This window comes from Haematobia irritans, chromosome 1 (assembly GCF_050003625.1).
Source record: "Haematobia irritans isolate KBUSLIRL chromosome 1, ASM5000362v1, whole genome shotgun sequence".
In the NCBI taxonomy this organism is placed as follows: domain Eukaryota; kingdom Metazoa; phylum Arthropoda; class Insecta; order Diptera; family Muscidae; genus Haematobia; species Haematobia irritans.
The window spans coordinates 40,071,812-40,098,410 of record NC_134397.1 but is presented as its reverse complement, the minus strand read 5'-3'; the positions used below and the strand labels follow the sequence as shown (position 1 = coordinate 40,098,410).

At 31.0% G+C, this 26,599-nt stretch overlaps 2 protein-coding genes across 2 annotated transcripts in view; one reads left to right on the top strand and one right to left on the bottom strand.

Annotated features, from left to right (window-relative positions):
- LOC142238270 (A-type potassium channel modulatory protein KCNIP1) overlaps positions 1-26,599 on the bottom strand; it is a 129,718-nt gene that overhangs the window by 9,486 nt on the left and 93,633 nt on the right. Inside the window, exon 2 of the mRNA XM_075309879.1 lies at positions 6,010-7,035. Coding sequence (XP_075165994.1) covers positions 6,010-6,165 — 156 coding nt within the window. The 5' untranslated portion in view covers positions 6,166-7,035. The remainder of the gene's footprint in view (positions 1-6,009; positions 7,036-26,599) is intronic.
- LOC142223812 (uncharacterized) lies at positions 10,978-25,592 on the top strand. Its single transcript, XM_075293660.1, has 7 exons — positions 10,978-11,137; positions 13,287-13,523; positions 17,729-22,898; positions 23,231-23,646; positions 24,117-24,177; positions 24,799-24,855; positions 25,541-25,592. The coding sequence occupies exons 1-7, from the start codon at positions 10,978-10,980 to the stop codon at positions 25,590-25,592; spliced, it is 6,153 nt and encodes a 2,050-aa protein (XP_075149775.1).

Sequence of the window (26,599 nt, the reverse complement as noted above, 5' to 3'; positions counted from 1 at the left end):
TTTATTTCTAAAGAACATTTTGTCAAAATTTTATTTCTATAGAAAATTTTGTCAAAATTTTAATTCCGTAGAAAATTTTGTCAAAATTTTATTTCTATAGAAAATTTTGTCAAAACTTTAATTCCATAGAAAATTTTGTCAAAATTTTATTTCTACAGAAAATTTTGTCAAAACTTTATTTCTATAGAAAATTTTGTCAAAATTTTATTTCTATAGAAAATTATGTCAAAATTTTATTTCTATAGAAAATTTTGTCAAAATTTTATTTCTATTGAAAATTTAGTCAAAATTTTATTTCTATAGAAAATATTGTCAAGATTTTATTTCTATGGAAAATTTACTCAAAATTTTATTTCTATAGAAAATTTTGTCAAAATTTTATTTCTATAGAAAATTTAGTCAAAAATTTATTTCTAAAGAAAATTTTGTCAAAATTTTATTTCTATAGAAAATTTAGTCAAAATTTTATTTCTATAGAAAATTTTGTCAAAATTTTATTTCTATAGAAAATTCTGTCAAAATTTTATTTCTATAGAAAATTATGTCAAAATTTTATTTCTATAGAAAATTTTGTCAAAATTTTATTTCTATAGACAATTTGGTCAAAATTTCATTTCTATAGAAAATTTTGTCAAAATTTTATTTCTATAGAAAATTTTGTCAAAATTTTATTTCTATAGAAAATTGTGTTAAAATTTTAGTTCTATAGAAAATTTTGTCAAAATTTTATTTCTATAGAAAATTTTGTCAAAATTTTATTTCTATAGAAAATTTTGTCAAAATTTCATATTTCTATAGAAAATTTTGTCAAAATTTTATATTTCCATAGAAAATTTTGTGAAAATTTTATTTTAATAAAAAATTTTGTCAAAATTTTATTTCTATGGAAAATTTAGTCAAAATTTTATTTCTATAGAAAATTTTGTCAAAAATTTATTTCTATAGAAAATTTTGTCAAAATTTTTCTTCTACAGAAAATTTTTATATTTCTATAGAAAATTTTGTCAAAATTTTATTTCAATAGAACATTTTGTGAAAATTTTATTTTTATAGAAAATTTAGTCAAAATTTTATTTTATAGAAAATTTTCTCAAAATTTTATTTCTATAGAAAATTTTTTGAAAATTTTATTTCTATAGAAAATTTTGTTAAAATTTTATTTTTACAGACAATTTTGTCAAAATTTTATTTCTACAGAAAATTTTGTCAAAATTTTATTTCTATAGAAAATTTTGTCAAAATTTTATTTCTAAAGAAAATTTTGTCAAAATTTTATATTTCCATATAAAATTTTGTCAAAATTTTATTTCAATAGAAAATTTTGTCAAAATTTTATTTCTATAGAAAATGTTGTCAAAATTTTATTTCATATTTGTTGTTTTGATCTCAGCTTTATAACCATTGCGATGACTAAACTACAAGAGTAGTTTAACCAACAGAGGAAACAAATGTTTGTCAATTTTATTTGGACAAAGCCCTATAGACTGCAAGATGGTTGGATGGACGTACGTTTCGGAATTACCACATTCCTCATCAGCATCCTCTACTTGCAGCAAAACTATCAACCAATTATCAGAATAAATTCGGGTAGTTTACTAAACCCAAATTGAACCACACTCGAACCCTCCGAATAATGGGTTTAGTGAACTACCCGAATTTATTCTATCCTCAAGTTTCTCGCAGTGAAATAACTTGTAATTAGCGATATGAACGTTTAAACGATCGCAGATATCATCAACATTGGTCCCAGATGCCAAGATTGTACAACCGCCTGCGTATGATACAATCTCGACGCCGTCTGGAGGGTGTGGAATAGAGGATAGGTAGAGGTTAAACAGTGCCGGAGATATCACCCCACCCTGGGGAACTCCTTGTTTCACTCTACGGGGTCTTGATTTCCTATCCCGAAATTCCACATACGACTGGCGTCCGCACAGATAATTAGTAACCCCACGCTTGTATTTTCCATCTCTGACAAAAGATAACAGTTATTGCAGTGAGAGTAACATATGAGAGATATATCTCAATGTGAGAGTAAGATTGAGACACACTTATATTAGCATATCAAGTATCAAGAACAATGTTAGTAACATCAATCATCATTTAATAGTGAATTAACATCAACTCTGCTCTCTTTTATAAAGAGATCAAATAACAAAGTTTAAAGTGCTATTAGTAGAAATAGTCTTTCTTTCCGATTTTTCCAAGGCAGTTCTGCCTAAGAAATAATGTAAATAAGCATTATAACATATTCAAACGCTTCAGTTTTAACATCAACTCTGTTCTAGTGAATTAACATCAACTCTGCTCTCTTTTATAAAGAGATCAAATGACAAAGTTTAAAATGCTATTAGTAGAAATAGTTTTTCTGCCCGATTTTTCCAAGGCAGTTCTGCCCAAGAAATAATGTAAATAAGCATTATACTCAAACGCTTCAGTTTTGTAATGACAGATGTGTCTCTTTGATAGCATCTTATCTTATGTTAACATTAGAAATAACATAAATATTTGATAACATTTAATGAAAAGCTTAACATGAAATATAAAACATAATAATGAGGTAAAACGCTAAAGGCTTTAATTAGAATTGCTACAGAATTAAATCAATTAAAATAATTTAAATTTAAATAAATGTATTTAAATTAATTTAGATAAATTTCCAATTAAAGGCCCCATATATGCTTGCCTCCTTCTTGTTACTTCTAAGCTTTTTATCTTTATGATCACCTTTAACCATTCTCCTTGACATGGTATCTGATACCTCGCTATATAACATACATATGTATGAGAAATGTCAGCAAAAGTTTTCGTCGATTTGAATTGTTTTTCATTTTAGTACTTATTCAAGTAGTAGTTTATTGTTCGTGTTTATTTCATAAGTTGTTCACCATTTGATCATTTAAGTTTTCCATTTCGTCTTGTATGCAGTATTTATTCGGTTTATCTGGCATGCCATGCATATGCATATTCCATATAAAATTTATATGGATATATATGCCAACATCTTTCTTCTGCATGCATGAGGGAAACATGTACACATGCATTCACTTAAAGAGAACGTCATGCATAAATAACCTGCTATAATAGGGTGAGCGGAAGACTGAGAATATCAATTATATATACATTTGGGGATTTGATAGGCTATAAAGCGTACATACTGCAGACTATGTACCGAATGGAAGGCATTAGGAACACAAGCATTTTCCTAGGACACTATATAGGACAAAGTAGAATTTGTTGAAATTTGTTCTCTGGCTTCATCGATACCTTAATGTACTAAATTTTTACAATAATCCATTAGGTAGTACTACCCACTTCAAGAAGTGCGCGAGAAACGGTAACAACACGAGAAATTATATGAAAAGTGAAAGCCAGGTAGAAAACTTGCTCGTGAGCTAAACATATCTGGATAGCGGATACAACAGATATTAATATATGAACTTGGACTAAAGCCATTGAAGTTGTCCAAAGTGCAACAGGACGCAGACCCACAGCATTCCACCTGCGTCCACAATGAAAGGCTTAAAAAGTGGATTCCTCGTTTCACTTCTACCGCACAGTGGCCACCAAAATCTATGGATATCAATAGGTTGGAGTTTTGTGCCTGGGATATATAAGAGAGTAAAATTGGTACCACAAAAAAATACCTCTATTCAACGTTTCGCCAGCAAATGGACAAAATACCGCAGAACCTCTTTCGTGCAGAATGTGATGGCTGTAGTTCGGCCATTTGAAGGCCATAATTTACCGGTTCAAGCAAAATTTAACTGATTCTAAAATTTGTGGATTTTTCCGACGTAAAATGTTATTTCTATAGAAAATGTCAAAATTTTTTTTCTATAGGACATTTTGTCAAAATTTTATTTCTAAGAAAATTTTGTCAAAATTTTATTTCTAGCGAATATTTGGTCAAACTATAGAAAATTTTGTCAACATTTTATTTCTATAGAAAATTTTATCAAAATTTTATTTTTACAGAAAATTTTATCAAAATTTTATTTCTATAGAAATTTTTTTTCAAATTTTTTTTCTAGCGAAAATTTTGTCGAAATTTTATTGCTATAGTAAATTTTGCAATAATTTTATTTCTATAGAAAATTTTATTTTTAGAGAAAATTTTGTCACAATTTTATTTTTGGAGAAAATTTTCTCAAAAAATTTTTTTTTTCAAAATTTTCTTTCTATAGAAAATTTTATCAAATGTTATTGTTATTTCTGTGGAAAATTTAGTCAAAATTTTATTTCTATAGAAAATTTTCTTAAAATTTTATTTCTATAGAAAATTTTCTTAAAATATTATTTCTATAGAAAATTTAGTCAAAATTTTATTTCTATAGAAAATTTTATCAAAATTTTATTTCTATAGAAAATTTTCTTAAAATTTTATTTCTATAGAAAATTTTCTTAAAATTTTATTTCTATAGAAATTTTTGTCAAAATGTTATTTCTATAGAAATTTTTGTCAAAATTTTATTTCTATAGAAATTTTTGTCAAAATGTTATCAAAATTTTATTTTTAGAGACAATTTTGTCAAAAAGTTTTCTATAGAAGTAACATTTTAACAAAATTTTCCATAGAAACAAAATTTTGACAAAATTTCTATAGCAATAAAATATTGATAAAATTTTCTATAGAAATACAATTTTGATATAATTTTCTATAGAAATACATTTTTGACGAAATTCTCTATAGAAATAAAGTTTTGACAAAATTTTCTATAGAAATAACATTTTGACAAACTTTTCTATAGAAATCAAATTTGGACAAACTTTGCTATAGAAATAATATTTTGATAAAATTCTCTATAGCAATACAATTTTGACAAAATTTTCTATAGAAATACAATTTTAACAAAATTTTCTATAGAAATACAATTTTAACAAAATTTTCTATAGAAATAAAATTTTGACAAAATTTTCTATGGATATACATCATACTCTCTAGGTGTTTATGAACATTATATGCTTGCACTTAAAAATATTGTGTTAAAAAAATTGAGTTCCAAACATATCATATTTACACCTAAACATATGAAAAACAGTCTTTTTCGTCCGTGAACGAGCTCTAACATTCTGATCATAAAGAGAAATGTAATCAAAATGTGATACGGAAACTGTAAAATGTATTTAGGCTTTTCTATGTTATTCACCATCTCTTTTAAACACTATGGCCTATATTATACAACATGGCTAATGTTACAGGCCAGAGACTACTCTAACTAAAACGTAGTCAAATTTTCTTTTTTAATATCTCTTTTAGAATTAAATAAAATATCTCTTTAATAACAAAATCAAAATATCCACGACCGTTAACATTCTCTTAGATTATGATCTTAAGGTGAAATGTAATCTAACTGTGATATATAAAGTATATAAGCTATGTTATTCAGCATATATAAGCTATGTTACTCAGCATTTATGTTAAACATTATGGCCTATGTTATACAGTACCTTTACTAACTAAAAGCAATCAAATTCTCCTTTTCAATAACTCTTTAAAAATTTAATAAAACATCTCTTTCAAAATAATAAAAATACCCACGATCTTTAACATTCTCTTAGATTCTGAATTTAAAACGAAATATAACCTAAATGTGAAATGTCTATGTTACTCACCATCTATGTTAAGCACCATGGCCTATGTTACTCAAAATGGCCTATGTTACAAACCACAGTGACTATTCTAACTAATTTATAAACAAATTCTCTTTTTTAATATCTCTTTTAAAATTTAATAAAAATCCACTTTAATATAATCAAAATACCCGCGACCTTTAACATTCTCTTACATTTTTATCTTAAGGCGAAACTAGTATTTCATTTGTGGCTTAAGATTCCCTAATATCTTGACTTATTCTCAACAAAACACACAGAAAAAAATAGCTGCAGGTGTGCTGTCACATAGCATGACTGCACAAGTGCCGGTGAGTGTTGGTAAGTGCATGTGAGTGTGTGTGCAACCAAGTTAAGTGTGATCTAAGATGTATTTGTATTAGCTAGATGTCTTACCGTTTTAAATCCTCTGTACATAACACGTATTTCCTGTTTTGTAAATTTGGTTTGACGGCACAAATCCTCGAGGGCAACTGGAATGGGTTTAGGCACTCGTGTTTGTTCTAATTCGTAGACAATCTCCTCGATGGGACTCTCAGGTGGCGAAGCCATTTTGTTGCAAGTATTTGAGGAATTTTTGTTGCTTTTTTTGCGAAATACGAAGAAGAAGAGAGATAAATGGGAGTAGGAATGTCGCAGTAGATATTTTTTGTGTTGGGAGCAGGGGTTAAAGAGGGCTGTTGGGTTATGCCCTTGGTGTTGCAATTGCAATTGGTGTTTGGTGGTTTATCGTTCTGCTTGTCGATGCTTTGCGGTTGGTTTATTCCACTTCCGGATTTTACAACGCTTTACGATTGATAAATGTGGTAAGCCTGATGGTTGTTTTTGCCAAGGAAGTTTAGTTGGAAATTTTGAACTTTTTTTGCCTGTTTTTTTTTCTAGGTTTGTAGTTTTTTTACTTTGCGGTTTTCTATTGCTAGTAGGGCTGGTATCCTTTAGCCATAGTTAGGTTTTAGGTTTAAGAGGTCTTCTTGGAGTTTCTCAATAAATTCGCTTTGTGGCAAATGCAAATGTTGATTTAATGATTTAATCTTTGATTTATCGAAGCCTTGTATATCCCATATATTTTCTGGTATAGACTATGGCAAAGCCTATAGAGATTTTAAAGCCTCTATGTTTTAGTGGTTGTTGATTTTATTTTGTTAAATTTTTATTTAAATTTATTTTTTTATATAAATTAGCATTTTATTAGTGGTGTCATTTAGCTGCCTTTTTATAATTTTTGTTTTATTTTTGAGGTTTGGTATTTTTTTTTTTACAAAAAATATATATTTATAACAACTGTTAACTTGCTTGTATTTTTTGTTTTTTTTTCTTATTATATCGGTGTACTTAGTTAATCCATTTCTAGGACTTGGTTTTTTGTTGTATTTCCCAACACTATGGCTCTCTGTTGATTTCCCCAGCATATATGGCAATGGCCTAGAACGAATGAAAGAAAATGAAAATATTTTTTTATTAAAAACTTATTGCTTTATATTTTTCTCTTGTATTTGGAATCAAGTCAAAAATAATTTTATGGCAAAATGCAAATTAGTAACCTTCACCAAACATACAACAAAAACGAAAAATGACATTGAATGTAATGAATTCAGCAACAATTATAAAATCACTTATGTTCTTATTTGGCCAAATTTATTCATGGTTTCCAAAACCATAAGATGTCATAATTTTTTTCTGTTTTGGCCAAATGCCATTGCTTTCAACGATGATGTATATTAGCTATAAACTCCCATGGAGAAGAATTTTTTGAATGACATTTTTTTGGCCCTAGAAAGAAATCTTATTATAAAATTGGGATGGCAAAAAAAAATCAAGGCTGTTGATCCATATAAAACGACTTGCAAGCACGGTTGCCACAGTTGGTACAATTCTACCAAAAATGATAGATTTTTTATTATTTGGTAGATTGGTAGAATTCTTGATGTTTTGGTAGATTTTGCAAAATATTTCTCAACAACTAAATTTTGACAAAATTTTCTATAGAAATAAAGTTTTTAAAAATAAAATTTTTAAAAATTTTATTTCTTCAGAAAAAATGTTCTATAGAAATAAAATTTTGACAACATTTTCTGCACAGTTTTCTACAGAAATCAAACTTTGACAAAATTTTCTATAGAAATAAAATTTTTTACAAAAACAAACAATAACAAACAAACAAACATTTTTTACAAAACAAAATTTTTTATAGAAATAAAATTTTGACAAAATTTTCTATAGAAATAAAATTTTGACAAAATCTTCTATAGAAATAAAATTTTGACAAAATCTTCTATAGAAATAAAATTTTGACAAAATTTTCTACAGAAATAAAATTTTGACAAAATTTTCTATAGATTTTTTTAAAATTTTGACAAAATTTTCTATAGAAATAAATTTTTAACAAAATTTTCTATAGAAATAAAATCTTGACGAAATTTTCTACAGAAATCAAATTTTGACAAAATTTTCTTTAGAAATAAAATTTTGACAAAATTTTCTATAGAAATAAAATTTTTACCAAATTTTCTATAGAAATAAAATTTTGACAAAATTTTCTATAGAAATAAAATTTTGACAAAATTTTCTATAGAAATAAAATTTTGACAAAATTTTCTGTAGAAATAAACTTTTGAAGAAATTTTCTATAGAAATTAAAGTTTGACGAAATTTTCTACAATGTTTTCCACAGAAATAAAATTTTGACAAAATTTTCTATAGAAATAAAATTTAGACCAAATTTTCTATAGAAATACATTTTTAACAAAATTTTCTATAGAAATAAAAGTTTGAAGAAATTTTTAATAGAAATCAAATTTTGACAAAATTTTCTATAAAAATAAAATTTTGACAAACTTTTCTATAGAAATAAAATTTTGACAAAAATTTCTATAGAAATAAAATTTTGACGAAATTTTCTACAAAGTTTTCTACAGAAATCAAATTTTGACAAAATCTTCTATAGAAATAACATTTTGACAAAATTTATTATAGAAATAAAATTTTTACAAAATTTTCAATAGAAATACAATATTAATAAAATTTTCTATAGAAATAACATTTTGAACAAATTTTCTATAGAAATAAAATTTTGACAAAATTTCTATAAAAATAAAATTTTGCAATTTTTTTATTGAAATAAATTTGAATAAAAGATTCTATAGAAATAAAATTTTAACAAAAATTTTTATAGAAATAAAATTTTGACAAAATTTTCTATAGAAATAAAAGTTTGACGAAATTTTCTACAGAAATAAAATTTTGACAAAATTTTCTATAGAAATAAAATTTTGACAAATGTTTCTACAGAAATAAAATTTTGACAAAATTTTCTATAGAAATACATTTTTGACAACATTTTCCATAGAAATAAAATTTTGACAAAATTTTCTATAGAAATAAAATTTTGACAAAATTTTCTATAGAAATAAAATTTTGACATAATTTTCTAAAGAAATAAAATTTTGACAAATTTTTCTATAAAAAAAAAAAAAATTTTAAAAAAATTTCTATAGAAATAAAATTTTGACAAAATTTTCTACAGAAACAAAAGTTTGGCGAAATTTTCTACAGAAATCAAAGTTTGACAAAATTTTCTATAGAAATAAAATTTTGACAAAATTTTATATAGAAATAAAATTTTGACAAATTTTTCTATAGAAATAAAATTTTGACCATATTTTCTATAGAAATAAAATTTTGACAAAATTTTCTATAGAAATAAAATGTTGACGAAATTTTCTACAGAAATCAAATTTTGACAAAATTTTCATATAAATAAAATTTTGACAAAATTTTCTATAGAAATAAAATTTTGACAAAATTTCCTATAGAAATAAAATTTTGACAAAATTTTCTATAGAAATAAAATTTTGACAAAATTTTCTATTGAAAAAAAAAATTTAACAAAAATTTTTATAGAAAAACAATTTTGACAAAATTTTCTATAGAAATAAATTTTTAACAAAATTTTCTATAGAAATAAAAATTTGACGAAGTTTTCTACAGAAATCAAATGTTGACAAAATTTTCTATAGAAATACAATTTGACAAAATTTACTATAGAAATACAATATTGATAAATTTTTCTATGGAAATAACATTTTTACAAAATTTTCAATAGAAATACAATATTGATACAATTTTCTATAGAAATAACATATTGACCAAATTGTCTATAGAAATAAAATTTTGACAAATTTTTCTCTAAAAATAAAATTTTGACAAAATTTTCTCTAAAAGTAAAATTTTGACAAAATTTTGTATAGAAATAAAATTTTGACAAAATTTTCTATAGAAATAAAATTTTAGTTTTGTTTTTTATTGTTAGTTTATTCTTCAATAATATTTGTTGTTTTGATCTCAGCGTAAAACCATTGCGTTGACTAGACTACAAGAGTAGCTTAACCATCAGAGGAAGATAATGTTTGTCAAATTTATTTGGGCAAAGTCCTATAGACTGCAAGATGGTTGGATGGACGCACATTTCGGAATTACCACATTCCTTTTCAGCATCCTCTACTTGCAGCAAAACTACTAACCTATTATCGGAATAAATTCGGGTAGTTCATTAAACCCAAAGTGAACCACGCTTGAACCATCCGAAAAAAGGTTTATGATAGTCGGCTTTTGCCGAAATAAATCTGTGTACAAACATCTCTATTTTCCTTTGTAGTCTAGTCAACGCAATGGTTTTAAGCTGAGTTCAAAATAACAAATAAAATTTTGACAAAATTTTCTATAGAAATAACATTTTGAAAAAAAATGTCTTCGGAAATAAAATTTTAACAAAATTTTCTATAGAATTAAAATTTTGACATTTGTTTTTCCAAATGTCAAACGTTTTACAATTTTTTGTCTATCATTTGTTTTCATCCCATTTCATAATGGTCAAATTTCCATTTTCCATTTAAATATTTCCATAAAAAATAATTTTTTTTAATAATAGTCCAAAGCCCAAGGCCTATCTATATATCAATTATTATTATCTTAAATACAAACTTATCACTCGATGACATTGTAATAACCAACAATATTTCAAAAATAAAACACCATGCTATTTGTTTAGTACAGCAATATTGTAGCTGGCACATGTTATCCTTCAACACTATGTTCACACTTCTTAACTTTTGCTGAAACCTACAAAAGGGGTTACAGTTCAATGCTGCCTTTTACATAGAGATTCTCTGAAGTGAACTTGGTTATTGCGTTATCTTCTTTGTAGACATCTACAGTTTTGACATTTTAGACAAATGACAAAGGATTATAGTTGATTAGTGAGTGTGGCTATAAGTGTGATTCAGTGCGTGTGTGTATGTATGGGAGGTATTTGTTACATGCAAGTGCCAGAATGAATGAGAGAATGAGCGAACATTTGAGGGTCAAATGGGGTGTCAAGTGACACCAAAATTGAATGAGGACATACAAGTAACAGCCATACGCAAACACCCAGACTTATACTCACTCACCCACGCACACCCATGTTTACATGAATCCAATCACTCATCGTTTTCAAGCCAACTAGAGAGTAGCCAAGCGATAGAGAGTAAGATTAAGGGTATTGTGTGTTAAGTGCTAACATAAATATTTAATATTTATTCATTGGGATTTGTTGTAGTGATTGAATTGATTCTATATGAAAAATGCCTTTAAATGAAACAAATAAAAAGGATTAGACCAATATAGTTTGTTTATTTTTGTTATGCTAAGACTATCTAAATTAGGTGTTAAGACTTTTTATTGTTTCTTAAAGCAAGGCAATATGGAAATGTATTTTGTAATAAATCTTCTTGTTAAGAAATGTCTATGAGTATTTTATAAAAATCTAAGCAATATCAATGGAAATATTTATGAAAAGGCTAGGCTAAAGAAAATATGCTAAATTAGCAAAATTGTGGATATTTCGTGAATGTGGATGAAATTTCTGAGTTGGGGACTTGGGGATTTGATGGGAAATTTCCATAAATCTATAGACAATTGTGTCAAAATTTTGTTTATATAGAAAATATTGTCAAAATTTTATTTCTATAAAAAATTTTGTTAAAATTGTATTTCTATAGAAAATTTTGTCAAAATTTAATTTCCATAGAACATTTTGTAAACATTTTGTCAAAATTTTAATTATATAGAAAAATTCGTCAAAATTTTATTTCTATAGAAAATTTTTTCAAAATGTTATTTTTTTTAGAAAATTTTGACAAAAAATTTTATTTCTATAGAAAACTTTGTCAAAATTTTATTTCTATAGAAAATTTTGTCAAAGTTTTATTTCTATAGAAAATTTGGCCAACATTTTATTTCTATAGAAAATTTTATTAAAATTTTATTTCTATAGGAAATTATGTAAAAAAATTTTTTTTTCTATAGAAGAGGAGGAAATTAGAAGCCGGCAAAGGCTTGATCCTTAACAATGTGTGGTAATCACGGTTACTACTCGTGCCAAAAAAATCTACCAACATTTTAAGAAAATCTTACCACAAATCTACCAAACAAATATTTCCTGTAGAAAATTTTGTCAAAACTTTATTGCTATAGAATTTTTTTCGCAATTTTATTTCTATGGAAAATTTGTCCAAAATTTTATTTCTATAGAAAATTTTGTCAAAATTTAATTTCCATAGGACATTTTGTGAAAATTTTGTCAAAATTTAATTTCCATAGAACATTTTGTCAAAATTTTATTTCCATGGAAAATTTTGTCAAAATTTCAATTCTATAGAAAAATTTGTCAAAATTTTATTTCTATAGAAAATTTTTTCAAAATTGTATTTTTTTTAGAAAATTTTGTCAAAATTTTATTTCTGTAGAAATTTTTTTAAAATTTTATTTCTATATATAAAACCCCGTTCCGGATAGGCGACTGACTGGGACTCGGGACATCACCAGCATCTACTGTATATAGTTAGGTGCTAATCGTACTACGAGTGGCTCATTGCACATCGTCCCGCTCGAAGTTCGGTAATACTTTCTTTGCGACGTCTGTGGAATTTATTCCCAGACGCGAAATACATATTACACAGAGACCTTCGGGCCTACTGTTCAACCACAGAGACCTTCGGGCCTACTGTTCCCCCCACAGAGACCTTCGGACCTACTGTTCCATCACAGAGACCTTCGGGCCTACTGTTCAACCACAGAGACCTTCGGACCTACTGTTCCACCACAGAGACCTTCGGGCCTACTGTTCCATCACAGAGACCTTCGGGCCTACTGTTCCACCACAGAGACCTTCGGGCCTACTGTTACCCACAGAGACCTTCGGGCCTGTTGTTCCACCACAGAGACCTTCGGGGCTACTGTTCCACCACAGAGACCTTCGGGCCTACTGTTGCCCCACAGAGACCTTCGGGCCTACTGTTCCACCACAGAGACCTTCGGGCCTACTGTTCCACCACAGAGACCTTCGGGCCTACTGTTCCCCACAGAGACCTTCGGGCCTACTGTTCGCTCGTAGACTAGCTAGTAGCCGTAATAGTAGCTTGCATGATAGTCGTCAGTACTACTAAACACCGACCCTGACCGATTACCGACCCTGACCGAACACCGACCCGAAGCTGATCCCGACTATCACTCCACTACCGACACCGAAGCTAGCCCCACAACGATCAACGGTAGCGAAGGCATCCGAAGCAGAGATCAACGAAAACCTACCCCGAACCTAATCTGTCACAAACCACCGGAAACTAACTAACCAGTCAGAACGCCAATACCCGATCACAACATCCGGATCATCCAGCGAAACATCAACAAACGACGACCGACATCATTCACCGAACCGAAGTCCTCATCAGCCAATATTCGACGAACCGAAGTCGCTATAATCACCGACCGCCTACTAATCCAATCGTTCGGCATTTGCAGCGAATTAACTACCGCCGAACACCATCACACCAGCGAGTATACCAATTTCCGATCCTCTACAACTCAACGAAGTAACGACATCCCGTCCCATCATATATCAAATATATTAGAGAAATTATCGTATATCACACAAGTAGATTACAAATATTTATCAATAAAGCTGAATTCATTTTCTATTTCACTCGAGAGAGTTAACCACTTGTGTTTTTATTCCGAAAGGTTTCGTGGGTTCTTACGGAGACCCTGGAGGCGACTGAGCTTACCTCAGCCAACGATAAAACCCCGTTACAATTTTATTTCTATAGAAAATGTTGTTAAAATTTTATTTCTAAGAAGAGGTGGAAATTAGAAGCCGGCAAAGGCTTGATCTCTAACAATGTGTGGTTACTACTCGTGCCAAAAATAAAATCTACCAAAATTTTAGGAAAATCTTACCACAAATCTACCAAACAAATATTTCTATAGAAACTTTTGTCAAAATTTTATTCCGGTAGAAAATTTTGTCAAAACTTCACTTCTGTAGAAGGTTTTCTCAAAATGTTATTTCTGTATAGAAATTTTATTTCTATAGAAAATTTTCTCAAAATTTTATTTCTATAGAAAATTTTCTAAAAATTTTATTTCTATAGAAAATTTTCTAAAAATTTTATTTCTGTAGAAGAGGAGGAAATTAGAAGCCAGCAAAGGTTTGATCTTTAACAATGTGTGGTAACCAGGGTTACTACTCGTGCCAAAAAAAAACTACCAACATTTTAAGAAAATCTTACCACAAATCTACCAAACAAATATTTCCATAAAAATTGTTTTCCTATGGAAAATTTTGTCAAAATTTTATTCCTACAGAAAATTTTGTCAAAATTTTATTTCTATAGACAATTTTCTCAAAATTTTATTTCTATAGAAAAATTTCTAAAAAAAAAGTTTTTTAACTACTCTCTTTTTCAGATTTAGATATAGCTTTCACATCGCCCGATTTTGCCAAATTGGGCGATAGTACTCTTATTTATTAAGAAATGTTACTCGCATTTCAAATTTTTATATATTAGCCGATAATGTGTTAACTTTGGACACATTACCTACACTAATTGAGCGATTTCCTCTTTTTGTAATAATAGACTCAATATAAGTAGCATACTAACTCGGTAGGTGCAAAATCCAGTATAGATCCTAAGTTAGGTTAGGTTAGGTGGCAGCCCGATGTATCAGGCTCACTTAGACTATTCAGTCCATTGTGATACCACATTGGTGAACTTCTCTCTTATCACTGAGTGCTGCCCGATACCATGTTAAGCTCAATGACAAGGGACCTCCTTTTTATAGCAGAGTCCGAAAGGCGTTCCACATTGCAGTGAAACCACTTAGAGAAGCTTTGAAACCCTCAGAAATATTACCAGCATTACTGAGGTGGGATAATCCACCGCTGAAAAACTTTTTTGTGTTCGGTCGAAGCAGGAATCGAACCCACGGCCTTATGTATGCAAGGCGGTCATGCTAATCATTGCACCATGGTGGCTCCCGTCATCATGCGTTTCTGTTCAGATTGAAATAAAGCACCCATAAGCATGTACCCGTTAATGTTCTGCAATATGGAAACACGGTTTATTTTCCAAATCTTTTTCAATGATAGTATCAATTAAAAAATTAATTGAAAGTCAATTAAAAAATTAATTGATACTATTATGTTTTGTGATTGATTTTTGTTTCAATTACAAAATGTGTTGTATCAATTAAATTTTTAATTGAATATTTTTAAGACTCAATTAAAGCTTTAATTGGAATTTTTTTGTGAAAATTTTTTTGTGTAATTAGTTGTTTTATGAAAATCTATTGATCTGCATGTCATTTCCCTTTCTCCAAAGAGAACTTGAGAGTATACTGAGCACAATTGTTTACTGCAATTAAAACTTTTTTTGAATATTTCATTCAATTTTTTTAAGTTACGTTTTCACATTTTTATAATTTCTAATTTTTCATTTAATTTTTATTAATTTTTGTAATTTTATGAATTTTGCAATTTTATGAATTTGGAAAGTTTGTGAATTTGGAAATTTTATGGATTTTGTATATATTAGATATTATTAAGAATTTTATGAATTTGAATCATTCTGTATCTGAAAATTATCCACTGTAATATAGTCTTTCTCCTTCTATTGTCGGACAGATGTTAAATGTGGCGGTCTCTTTTTACTCAGTTTTTACTCAATTTTATAGTCCAGCGAGTTGACCTGTCAAATAACGACATAGATTGAGATCTCTTTTTAGTCTCAGCAGTTAACCAAACCACATCGTCCCCCTGCTACATTAAAATAAAACCAATACATATGTAAGTTGATTCTGAAAAGGAGCATTTTTTTTATAATTTTTTTGGTTGCACAAAAAGGTAATATCCCACAATCCCGTGGCTCAAATTTACCCCCATATTCCAGTGGATTTGTTGATCTGTGTCCCATCACAGATTTTATATAAAATTCGATTATAATCAAGTGTCACCTCGGACACTGTAATTTGCAATAAACCTGGTAATGTAGTTGCCAGATATTGCGACATTCACTCAAATTTAAGTCATTTATAAAACTGTCTAAGTTTATATTCACAAAGGGTTTAAATTCCCCAAAACCCTTAACATGGTCCATTCGAGCCTTCCTAGTGATCTGGCAACCTAAGCTTCCCAAAAAATTGCAACGCAGTCATGTTTGACAACTCTTGTTAAACACGTTTTATCATTACTGTAAATCGCAATTTAAGCCAGTGAGAATAGTGAAGGAATAATATTTTTGATATTTACGTGTTAATATTAAAGAAAAAATAAGAAACTCGTTCTAAGAGTCAAACGATATCTAAAGTGTTTCTTTCACAAGCTCAGTTTTTTTGTTCCAACAAAGTGAATAAAATTTTTTGATTCCATTTATATATCTGTGCCTTGATTTGGACATTTAAGTGTAAAAGTGCATGGGGGACAACAAATATTTGATATAATCGTTTACTGTTGTCCCGCCAAAATCTCTTGCTACAAAATTTTAACTGTTCTCAATTTCCAAAACAAAATCATTCATCTCAAGAACCCCCTCACAAATCTACAGAGCAGTACATTTTATTAAACGTAAGTCTCACATTTTTTAACATAAATTCACAAAAAACTACAGTCCACATATATTTCTCTACATATCAATTTTTACTTGATAACATTAATATATATATACAACAACTCCATTTGGTTTTCGATTTTTTCAATGACAAATCTGTGTCTTTAAAACTATCGAACCAATAATTAATGTTATTAACAAGTCAAGTGTTATACTCCCTCTCGCCATTAACATAAAAAAAATCACAACAGCGATTTGTGAAAACGAAATAAACAAAAGAGTGAGCAAGTTTATCGGTTTGGTTTGTGAACTCGCTGATGTTATGTACAAAATATTACTCTCACTATAAATTAATTTATTGAAATATCTCATACACAAGAATACAAGCGATAGAAGAAAACATATTTTTAACACAAAAAATCATAACAGCGATTTTATCAAACATAATTACAGAAACACATAAAATATCTTTCATTTTTACAATTCATTAACATTTGCAAACTGGGAACAGTTGTTTCCAAAGTGAAATTACAACTGGGAACAGTTAAGTCAATTTGTTTGCAACACAGTGGTTTGTGAAGGACAAATTTCACTCGAAATACGAATTAAAAAAAAAATATATACTTGTTGGATATTTTTTATATGTATTTTATTACATATTTACAATTTTTATATTTTGAAAATATATATATTTTATATGGACATCGACCACAAACGATGGTTTTAAAGAATTTTGTTGAAAACTGAGTCCCCTTTCTCGTAAACGAATTTTTTTAAACATTTGTGATTGAATTTTATTAATCTATTTTATTACAAGTTTTAATCACATTTTATTGATTTTTATATTTTTGAAAAAAATATATATACGAACCTCGTTCACAATCGATGGTTTTTTTCGAAAACTGAAACCTGTTTTTTCGAAAACTGAAACCTGTTTTTTCGAAAACTGAAACCTGTTTCTCAAAAACGTTTTTTCACGATTTTTTGATTTACGTTTTACCCATTTCTATTTTATCATATATTTATGAATTCTCGTGTTTTTGGAAAAATATACATAATATATGGAAATCGTTAATAATCGATGATTTTTGTCCATTGTTGAAAATTGAAACCTTTTTCTCAAAACCCGTTTTTTTTATCATTTTTTGGTTCAAGTTTTTTTATGAAAATATTGTTTTTATACAAATGAAAAGCCAATATTATTCTCCGAAATTTCGTTTGTCTCCATTTTAAATCACTATTGGATTTGAGTTATTGGGAAATATATTTTGGTTTTCATACATTTTACGCCATCGATATGAGTGAATTCATATTCGATTCCGACAATTTGGTCACATTCTGTGCAAATTTCGGCGATATCAGGGCAGAAGATCTATCTGACTCACGCCTTGAGATAGCTCTTCAAGAACTTGATGAAAGATGGGCTGCACTTCAAAAATCGTACAAACAACTCTGTTTAAGTACGGATCCGAAAACTGAACAGGGAATATTAGAATCTTCCAGGGAAAAATATTCCAAATGTACACATGATTTTCTGTCATGTAAATCTAAGATTTTAGACGCCCAAAAGGCCCTTATAACTCCTTCCACCACTTTGATTGAAAACCAAGTATCAAGCTCAATTCCTTGTCTAAAAGTGCCACCTTGTGACACAGAAATTTTTTATGGAAGTTATGAAGAATGGCCCTCATTCAGGGATATGTTCTCCGCGGTTTATGGAGAACATCCCAAGCTCTCTGCAGTACAGAAATTGTACCACCTTAGGTTGAAAACCAGGGGACAAGCTGCGCTCATCGTTAAAAAATATAGGCTATGCGGGGAAAATTTTTCGCTGGCCTGGGAAGCGTTGAGATCTCGATACGAGAATAGACGTATATTGGTCGATAATCAATTGAAGGTTCTCCTCAATTTAAAACCTATTTCGTCTGAGAGCAGCGAAGCTCTTCAGGACATTCAGGCCACAATAAATGATTGTCTTGCTGCTTTAAAAGCTCAACAAATTTCTACATTGGATTGGGATCCAATCCTCGTGTACGTGTGCTCTACAAAACTTCCCCATGAAACCCTTTCATTGTGGGAACAGTCCTTAAAATCTCACAGAGATCTTCCAAGCTGGAACCAAATGGACACGTTTCTGTCTAACCGATACGAAGTAGTAGAAAGGCTCAACAGCATTCAGGGTGTCAAATCGACATCTCGTAAAAGACCTGAGTCAGATGTCCATGCCTTTAACACTGAAAGCCAATCAAACTTCCCTTGCAAAATGTGTCAGATGAGTCACCCCCTCAAAAATTGCCAGCAATTTCTTAATATGAATGCTCAAGCTCGTAGCAATTTTGTACGTGATAATAAAATCTGTTTGAATTGCCTCTCTTATACTCATGTGCGTAACGAGTGTAAAAGCAAATTTCTTTGCACAACATGCAACAAAAATCACCACACACTTTTGCATTTTTCTAATTCGAACAGTAAATCATCTCCACCTAAACCTCCATCAAACTCCACAGCCACAGTAAATACAAATCAGGCAATTGAACAACCATCAACTTCTAATCATGTATCAGACCAAAACGTCACTCGCACTTCAGCTCATTACATCTCAAACAATAACCAACTCTCAGAAAATACTCTTTTGCCAACAGCAATCGTGTCCATTACCCACAATGGAGACACATTCAGCGCTCGCGCATTCCTTGACCAAGGTTCTGAAAAAACCTTTATTTCTAGACGTTTACAGCAACGTTTATCGCTTCCAACAGAACCAAAAAGTTTTGAAATTCGGGGTATGGGCGGTAATGTCGTTGCGCATTCCAATTCTCTGTGTCACCTCACATTATATTCTCCAAACCATGATTGTACTCTCGTCGTTCAAGCGATTGTTGTGCCTAAAATAACGAGATTATTGCCGAATTTTGTTGTATCAAAATCTGACTATGATTTGAGCGAAATTTCTAATTTGAATCTGGCAGATCCAAATTTTTACTCTCCCGGTCCTGTAGACTTGTTGATTGGTAGCAACGTCATCCCAAAATTACTTTTAGATGGTGTAAAAAAATTGTCAAATTCCCTTTTGGCACAAGCCACCATATTCGGCTGGATTATAAGTGGACCCCTTGAAACTCGAAAATCTTCGACATTTTCCATTGGAGCCACTGAAACTTCCGAAGACCCATTGTTGAAACAACTTAGATTGTTTTGGGAACAGGAAGAAATCGCTACCCAAAAAACTATATCCGACGACGATGAGTATTGTGAATCCTTTTTCACACAAACAACGACTCGTAATTCTAGTGGACGCTATATTGTCAAACTCCCTTTTAAATCGGAATACCCACGAAATATTCCATTGGGTCCTTCTCGTCCTATTGCATTAATACAATTCATACGATTGGAACAGTCTCTCAAACGAAATCCTGAATTGGCGAATTCGTACCAAAACATATTAAAAGAGTACATATCCCTTGGCCATATGGAAGAAGTATCTTCAAAAGAGATGATAGAAAATGGCGTTTTTAATTCATACTACCTCCCCCACCATGCTGTGCTGAAGCCCGACAGCCGCAGCACAAAGGTAAGGGTGGTTTTTAATGCCTCCAGGCGAACATATTCAGGAAATTCACTCAATGATACATTGCATGTTGGTCCATCCCTTCAATTAGATCTCTCGACTTTAATTTTGAATTGGCGTTTGTACAAATACGTATTTTCCGGCGACATCGAAAAGATGTACCGCCAAATACTGGTACACCCCACTGACACCAATTTCCAAAGGATTCTTTTCCGACCAGATCCTACAAGTCCTATCAAGGACTATGCTCTTAAAACCGTAACATTCGGTGTTAATTCAGCCCCATTTTTAGCAATAAGAACTTTATTGCAGTTGGCTTACGATTCAGCGGAAACCCATCCCGCAGCATCTCGAATTCTTCAAAAGGAAATTTATGTTGACGATATCCTCTCTGGAGGACATGACATAAATTCTGCTATTGACTCCCTCTGTCAATTAAGAGCCCTACTCAATTCAGCGGGCTTTCCTTTAAAAAAGATTACCTCAAATACCCCTGAGGTGTTAAATTCTGTCCCAAAGGATTGTCTATTAGATTCAAATTTTCTCAAATTCAATGAGACCAGCTCTGCGAAAACACTGGGCATTCAATGGAACGCTCTCACTGATCAGTTTTCTTACCAAATTGATGTAATTTCTCCCTCTGAGCAAATAACCAAAAGACAAATATTGTCCGCTGCATCAAAACTTTTTGACCCTGCTGGATGGATTTCCCCAATCATTGTCCAAGCAAAATTGATTTTACAGCAGCTATGGTTAGAGGGAACAGACTGGGATGAAAATGTAAAGCCCTCGTCATTGTTAAAATGGAACCAATTCGTTCAAGATTTATCCCAGTTACCACACATCAAAATTCCTCGATATATTTTCTTTTCCCCTCAAGTGCAAACTCAAATACATGGCTTCTGTGACGCCTCGCAGAAGGCATATTGTGCTACCATTTATTTACGTTTTAATAATCAAAATTCAGTCCAGTGTAATCTTCTTGTGTCAAAAACTAAAGTTGCCCCGATAGATCCAATAAGTCTTCCAAGATTGGAACTTTGCGGAGCCCTTCTCCTCTCCAAATTGGCAAAACAAATCATCTCATCACTCCCAATTCATAGTAATGATTTATTTCTTTGGTGCGATTCTACCATTGTATTGGGGTGGTTGGAAAAACCACCAAGTACATGGAAAACTTATGTAGCGAACAGGACCGCAGAAATTATTCGTAATGTTGGCAATTGCTCCTGGCGACATGTCCGTTCCTCTGACAATCCAGCTGATTTGGGGTCACGAGGGTGCAGCTCACTAGATCTAGTAAATAACCCCTTATGGTGGCATGGTCCCATGTGGCTACTAAACCCCCCCGAGGAGTGGCCAAAGTCCGCAATATCGTTTGAAAATCCCCCCGAAATGAAAAAAGTTATTGTGTTCCACAATTTTAATGAGGAATTTGAAATATTAGATCGATTTTCAAAATGGGATAAGGCGATTCGTGTTATTTGTTATATTTTCAGATTTTTCTCAAAATTATCAAAAGGTTTTAACTACCCCCTCGTTGAAACCCACAAAATTTCTTCCCAAGAATTTAATTTCGTCAAAATAAGGCTAATTTCTTTAACACAAAGACATTATTATGTACAAGAGTACCACTCATTAAAAAATTTGAAAAATGTTAACAAGAAAAGTTCCCTTTTTCCCCTACATCCTTTTATTGATGAAAACGACATTATACGGGTCAATGGACGATTAGTAAATGCAGATCTTTCATATAATGAAAAATATCCAATTATTCTGCCTGTTCAATCTAAATTTTCTCAATTATTTATATCATTTATACATGATCTTCTCATGCATGCAGAACACTCTCTCATGATAAGAACAATAAGGCAAGAATATTATATTTCACGGCTGCGATCTAATATAAAAAAATGCATACGAAATTGTAAGACTTGTATTATATACAAGCAAAAGACGCAGTCTCAAATTATGGCTGCTCTCCCAACAGAACGAAGCTCTTTCTCCTTGCCGTTCAATATCACCGGTTTAGATTTCGCGGGTCCTTTTTCTATAAAGACCTCGATAATTCGTCAAGCAGCATATCACAAAGGATATGTCTGCATATTTGTCTGCTTTAGTACAAAAGCTTTGCATCTTGAATTATGTTCTGACCTATCCTCCAATTCCTTTTTGGCAGCCTTCACCAGGTTTGTTGGCCGAAGGGGTCTTCCCAAACAACTCTTTTCCGATAATGGTACCAACTTCATTGGTGCCGAAAGAAAACTACGAAATGACTTCTTACAATTTATAAAATCGTCTTCTAAGGACATTTCTGAAAAATATGCATCCCACGGTTTTAATTGGTCCTTTATTCCTCCAAATGCCCCCCATATGGGAGGAATCTGGGAGGCAGGAGTCAAGTCATTTAAAACCCATTTTCGCAAAGTGTCACAAAATTACAAATACACGTTCGAAGAGTTCTCTACACTACTTGTGCGTATAGAAGCTGTCTTGAACTCTCGGCCACTATCTCCCATGACCGATGACCCCCATGAAATATTGGCCTTAACCCCTGGCCACTTCCTCAGAGGTGCCCCATTAATAGCTTTTCCGGAATCTCCATTGGAAGAGATCACATTTGTCGACAGATGGGACAAGCTCAAATGTCTACAACATCAATTCGCTCGTCGATGGAAAGACGAGTATTTGAAGGAGCTCCATCGGCGACATAAGTGGCAAAATGAGAACGAAGATGTGACTGTTGGACAGCTAGTCGTTGTTAAGGATGAATTGCTTCCTCCTTGTGAGTGGCGGTTAGGCAGAATTAAACGAATATATCCAGGGAAAGACGGCCACGTTAGAGTGGCGGATATTCGCACAAAATTGGGCATAATAACCAGGGCTATTACAAAACTATGCATACTCCCCTCCGAGCCACCCTCCTCGAAAAAGTAATGTATTTTTTTTTTTCTCGTACATTCAAAAAAAAACCCTTTCTCGTATATAAAAACAATTCCTTTGTATAATGAAATACCTTAAAATCTCCTTTCACCATCTCAACCAAAAAGCTCCTTTACAGAATCAGTCGCCATATCTTACAATATATTTCTATCAACTCACACAAATCCAAATATTGCTTTTATAGGGCTCCTAGAAATTCTAATATTCACCAGTGTCTCATTTGCCGTAAGTATCATCCCATAAAATATTGCAGAAAATTTTTGGCAATGAGCATTAAGGACAGACGGCGAGCAGTACGACAACATGGATATTGTATGAATTGTCTGGCCAGATCCCACGACGCATCAGGTTGCACATCTCCCGATTTATGTCAGGTCTGCGGTCATGCACATAATACGCTTCTCCATCTTCCCATTGCTGCAAGAATTCAGCCAAGACCATCGAACCGAAATGAAACGCAAAATCATGCTCGTCCTCGTAGGCCCAAAAATCAACAGAATTCTGAACAACGACAATCATCAACCAATCCTCATCAGCAACGGCGACAAAAACGACGAAATCAAACACATCCACGTAAATATCATGCTAGCCCACAAAGATGTATCAGAATCGCAATCCGAGCTTTGGAATGCCTCGAAAACACACTTTGATGACCACTTTTTCCTTTGGCCAATATTGGCCAAGAGGGGCAGGATGTTTACTGCAATTAAAACTTTTTTTGAATATTTCATTCAATTTTTTTAAGTTACGTTTTCACATTTTTATAATTTCTAATTTTTCATTTAATTTTTATTAATTTTTGTAATTTTATGAATTTTGCAATTTTATGAATTTGGAAAGTTTGTGAATTTGGAAATTTTATGGATTTTGTATATATTAGATATTATTAAGAATTTTATGAATTTGAATCATTCTGTATCTGAAAATTATCCACTGTAATATAGTCTTTCTCCTTCTATTGTCGGACAGATGTTAAATGTGGCGGTCTCTTTTTACTCAGTTTTTACTCAATTTTATAGTCCAGCGAGTTGACCTGTCAAATAACGACATAGATTGAGATCTCTTTTTAGTCTCAGCAGTTAACCAAACCACATCGTCCCCCTGCTACATTAAAATAAAACCAATACATATGTAAGTTGATTCTGAAAAGGAGCATTTTTTTTATAATTTTTTTGGTTGCACAAAAAGGTAATATCCCACAATCCCGTGGCTCAAATTTACCCCCATATTCCAGTGGATTTGTTGATCTGTGTCCCATCACAGATTTTATATAAAATTCGATTATAATCAAGTGTCACCTCGGACACTGTAATTTGCAATAAACCTGGTAATGTAGTTGCCAGATATTGCGACATTCACTCAAATTTAAGTCATTTATAAAACTGTCTAAGTTTATATTCACAAAGGGTTTAAATTCCCCAAAACCCTTAACAACAATTATGTGTAATATATATGCACTGTGGACAAACAACAGAGACAGAGAAAGAGAGTGAGAAAAGCTTCATATGTAATAATACAATGGACTGTAAGCCTAAGAAAATAGGCTGTCACAATACCTACTCTAACCTAACTTACTTGTAGAGTGGTGTTATGTTTAACAGGCTTACTTGGAATATGGGCTTGGTTTCACAGCTCTTTTATACATAAAGTGGTTCTGCCAACCATTGCAACGTGGTAATCTTCTAATTAAGAAAAATTGTGCTTAAAATTTTATAATGGTATGACCATAAACTCCTTTGAAAACCAATAAAGATTCCTTTCATCATTTCATATCAAAGTAACACAGCAAGCATACGCATTGGATACAAAGTAAGGATCTAACAGTAAGTAAATAAGACGACATTGAGCCATACAGACAGACACCAATGATGACGAAAACGATAACACTGAAGAAAAATATAAAAAACCAACTCTAGTAAGATCTCAAAAGGATTTTATTTCACGACAAAAAAAGTGCAGAAATTAAAGAAGTATGGACAAATATGAAAGGATGAACGGAAGGATAGAAGAATATCACGCATGTCATGCATACCAGCATATAGAAAATAATACAAAGTTGCAAGAGAACAAAACAAGAACAAAAACAACTAACATCGTTTTTTCACTTCATGGACAATGGCAACAATGTTTTTTTTTTGCTTTCTCACATGGACTGATGTGTGTGAGTGTACAAGGGTTTGGTGTTGCTTGTTTTATGTGTCTTCGTTTATAGAATAGTGTGTCTAGGGAGCTCCCTGGACTTAATGTTGCTTCGAAATTTGTCTTTTTTTTTTGTGATAACAGCAAATATCAAAAGCCACCAAGCGTAGCAAAAAGAAGCACCAATTTAAGTAGTTTTTTTTTTGCTCATAAAAATAGCACAAAGATTTTCACAGTAAAACTGCTAGTGCACAATAAAAACGGGAAAGAGAGAGAATGTCGTAATACTATCGAAATGCCAAAATGGTCATAAAAACAGTTTAAAGCTAAGATTTTTTTTTTTTTCTAAAAATAGATTCCTTATAAAGGATTTGCTTGGTGAAAGTAGTTTAGTAGTGGCCAAATAGCAGTAGCAGAAAATTAACAAAATAAAATAAAAAAAACTATTCACACAATATTCACAAACTACTAACCTTTTAACGCCCACAGGCAGCCTTTAGCTGGGGAAGTTTTTGGGGAAATCCTCCTTTAAACCACACCCTGAGTGATTTTATCAACTGTACTAATAAACAAGTATATACGGTCGTAAGTTCGGCCAGGCCGAAGCTTATGTACCCTCCACCATGGATTGCGTAGAAACTTCTACTGAAGACTGTCATCCACAATCGAATTACTTGGGTTGCGGTAACACTTGCCGATGGCAAGGTATCTTAAAACTTCCTAACACCGTAATATATACCACATAGTCTATACTTGTTATATATTAAACTAAAAAAGGCCGATTAAATACGTATATAATTAAGTTTAAAGTTTCTATAGAAATAAAATTTGGCAAAATAAAATTTTGACAACATTTTCTATGGAAGTAAAATTTGGAAAAAATTTTCTATCGAAATAAAATTTGGAACAAATTTTCTATAGAAATAAAATTTTGACAAAATTTTCTATAGAAATAAAATTTTGACAAAATTTTCTATAGAAATAAAATTTTGACAAAATGTTCCATAGAAATAAAATTTTGACAAAATTTTCTATAAAAATAAAATTTTGACAAAATTTTCTATATAAATAACATTTTGACAATGTTTTTTATAAAAATAAAATTTTGGTAGATTATTTTTGGCTCGAGTAGCAACCATGATTATGAACCGATATGGACCAATTTTTGTGTGATTGGGGATCGGCTATATATAACCATAGACCGATATGGACCAATTATAGCATGGTTATAAGCGGCCTTATACTAACACCACGTTGCAAATTTCAACCGGATCGGATGAATTTTGCTCCTCCAAGAGGCTCCGGAGATCAAATCTGGGGAACGGTTTATATGGGAGCTATATATAATTATGGACCGATAGGGACCAATTCTTGCGTGTTTGTTAGAGACCACATTCTAACACCATGTTCCAAA

Excerpts from the sequence above, each read along its gene's own strand:
- LOC142223812 (XM_075293660.1), top strand. The coding sequence starts at position 10,978 with ATGGGGTGTCAAGTGACACCAAAATTGAATGAGGACATACAAGTAACA. Across the intron at positions 23,647-24,116 it reads TCATGCTAGCCCACAAAGAT|TCTCAGCAGTTAACCAAACC; the intron begins GTATCAGAATCG and ends ATCTCTTTTTAG. Across the intron at positions 24,178-24,798 it reads AAAATAAAACCAATACATAT|ATTCCTTTCATCATTTCATA; the intron begins GTAAGTTGATTC and ends AAACCAATAAAG.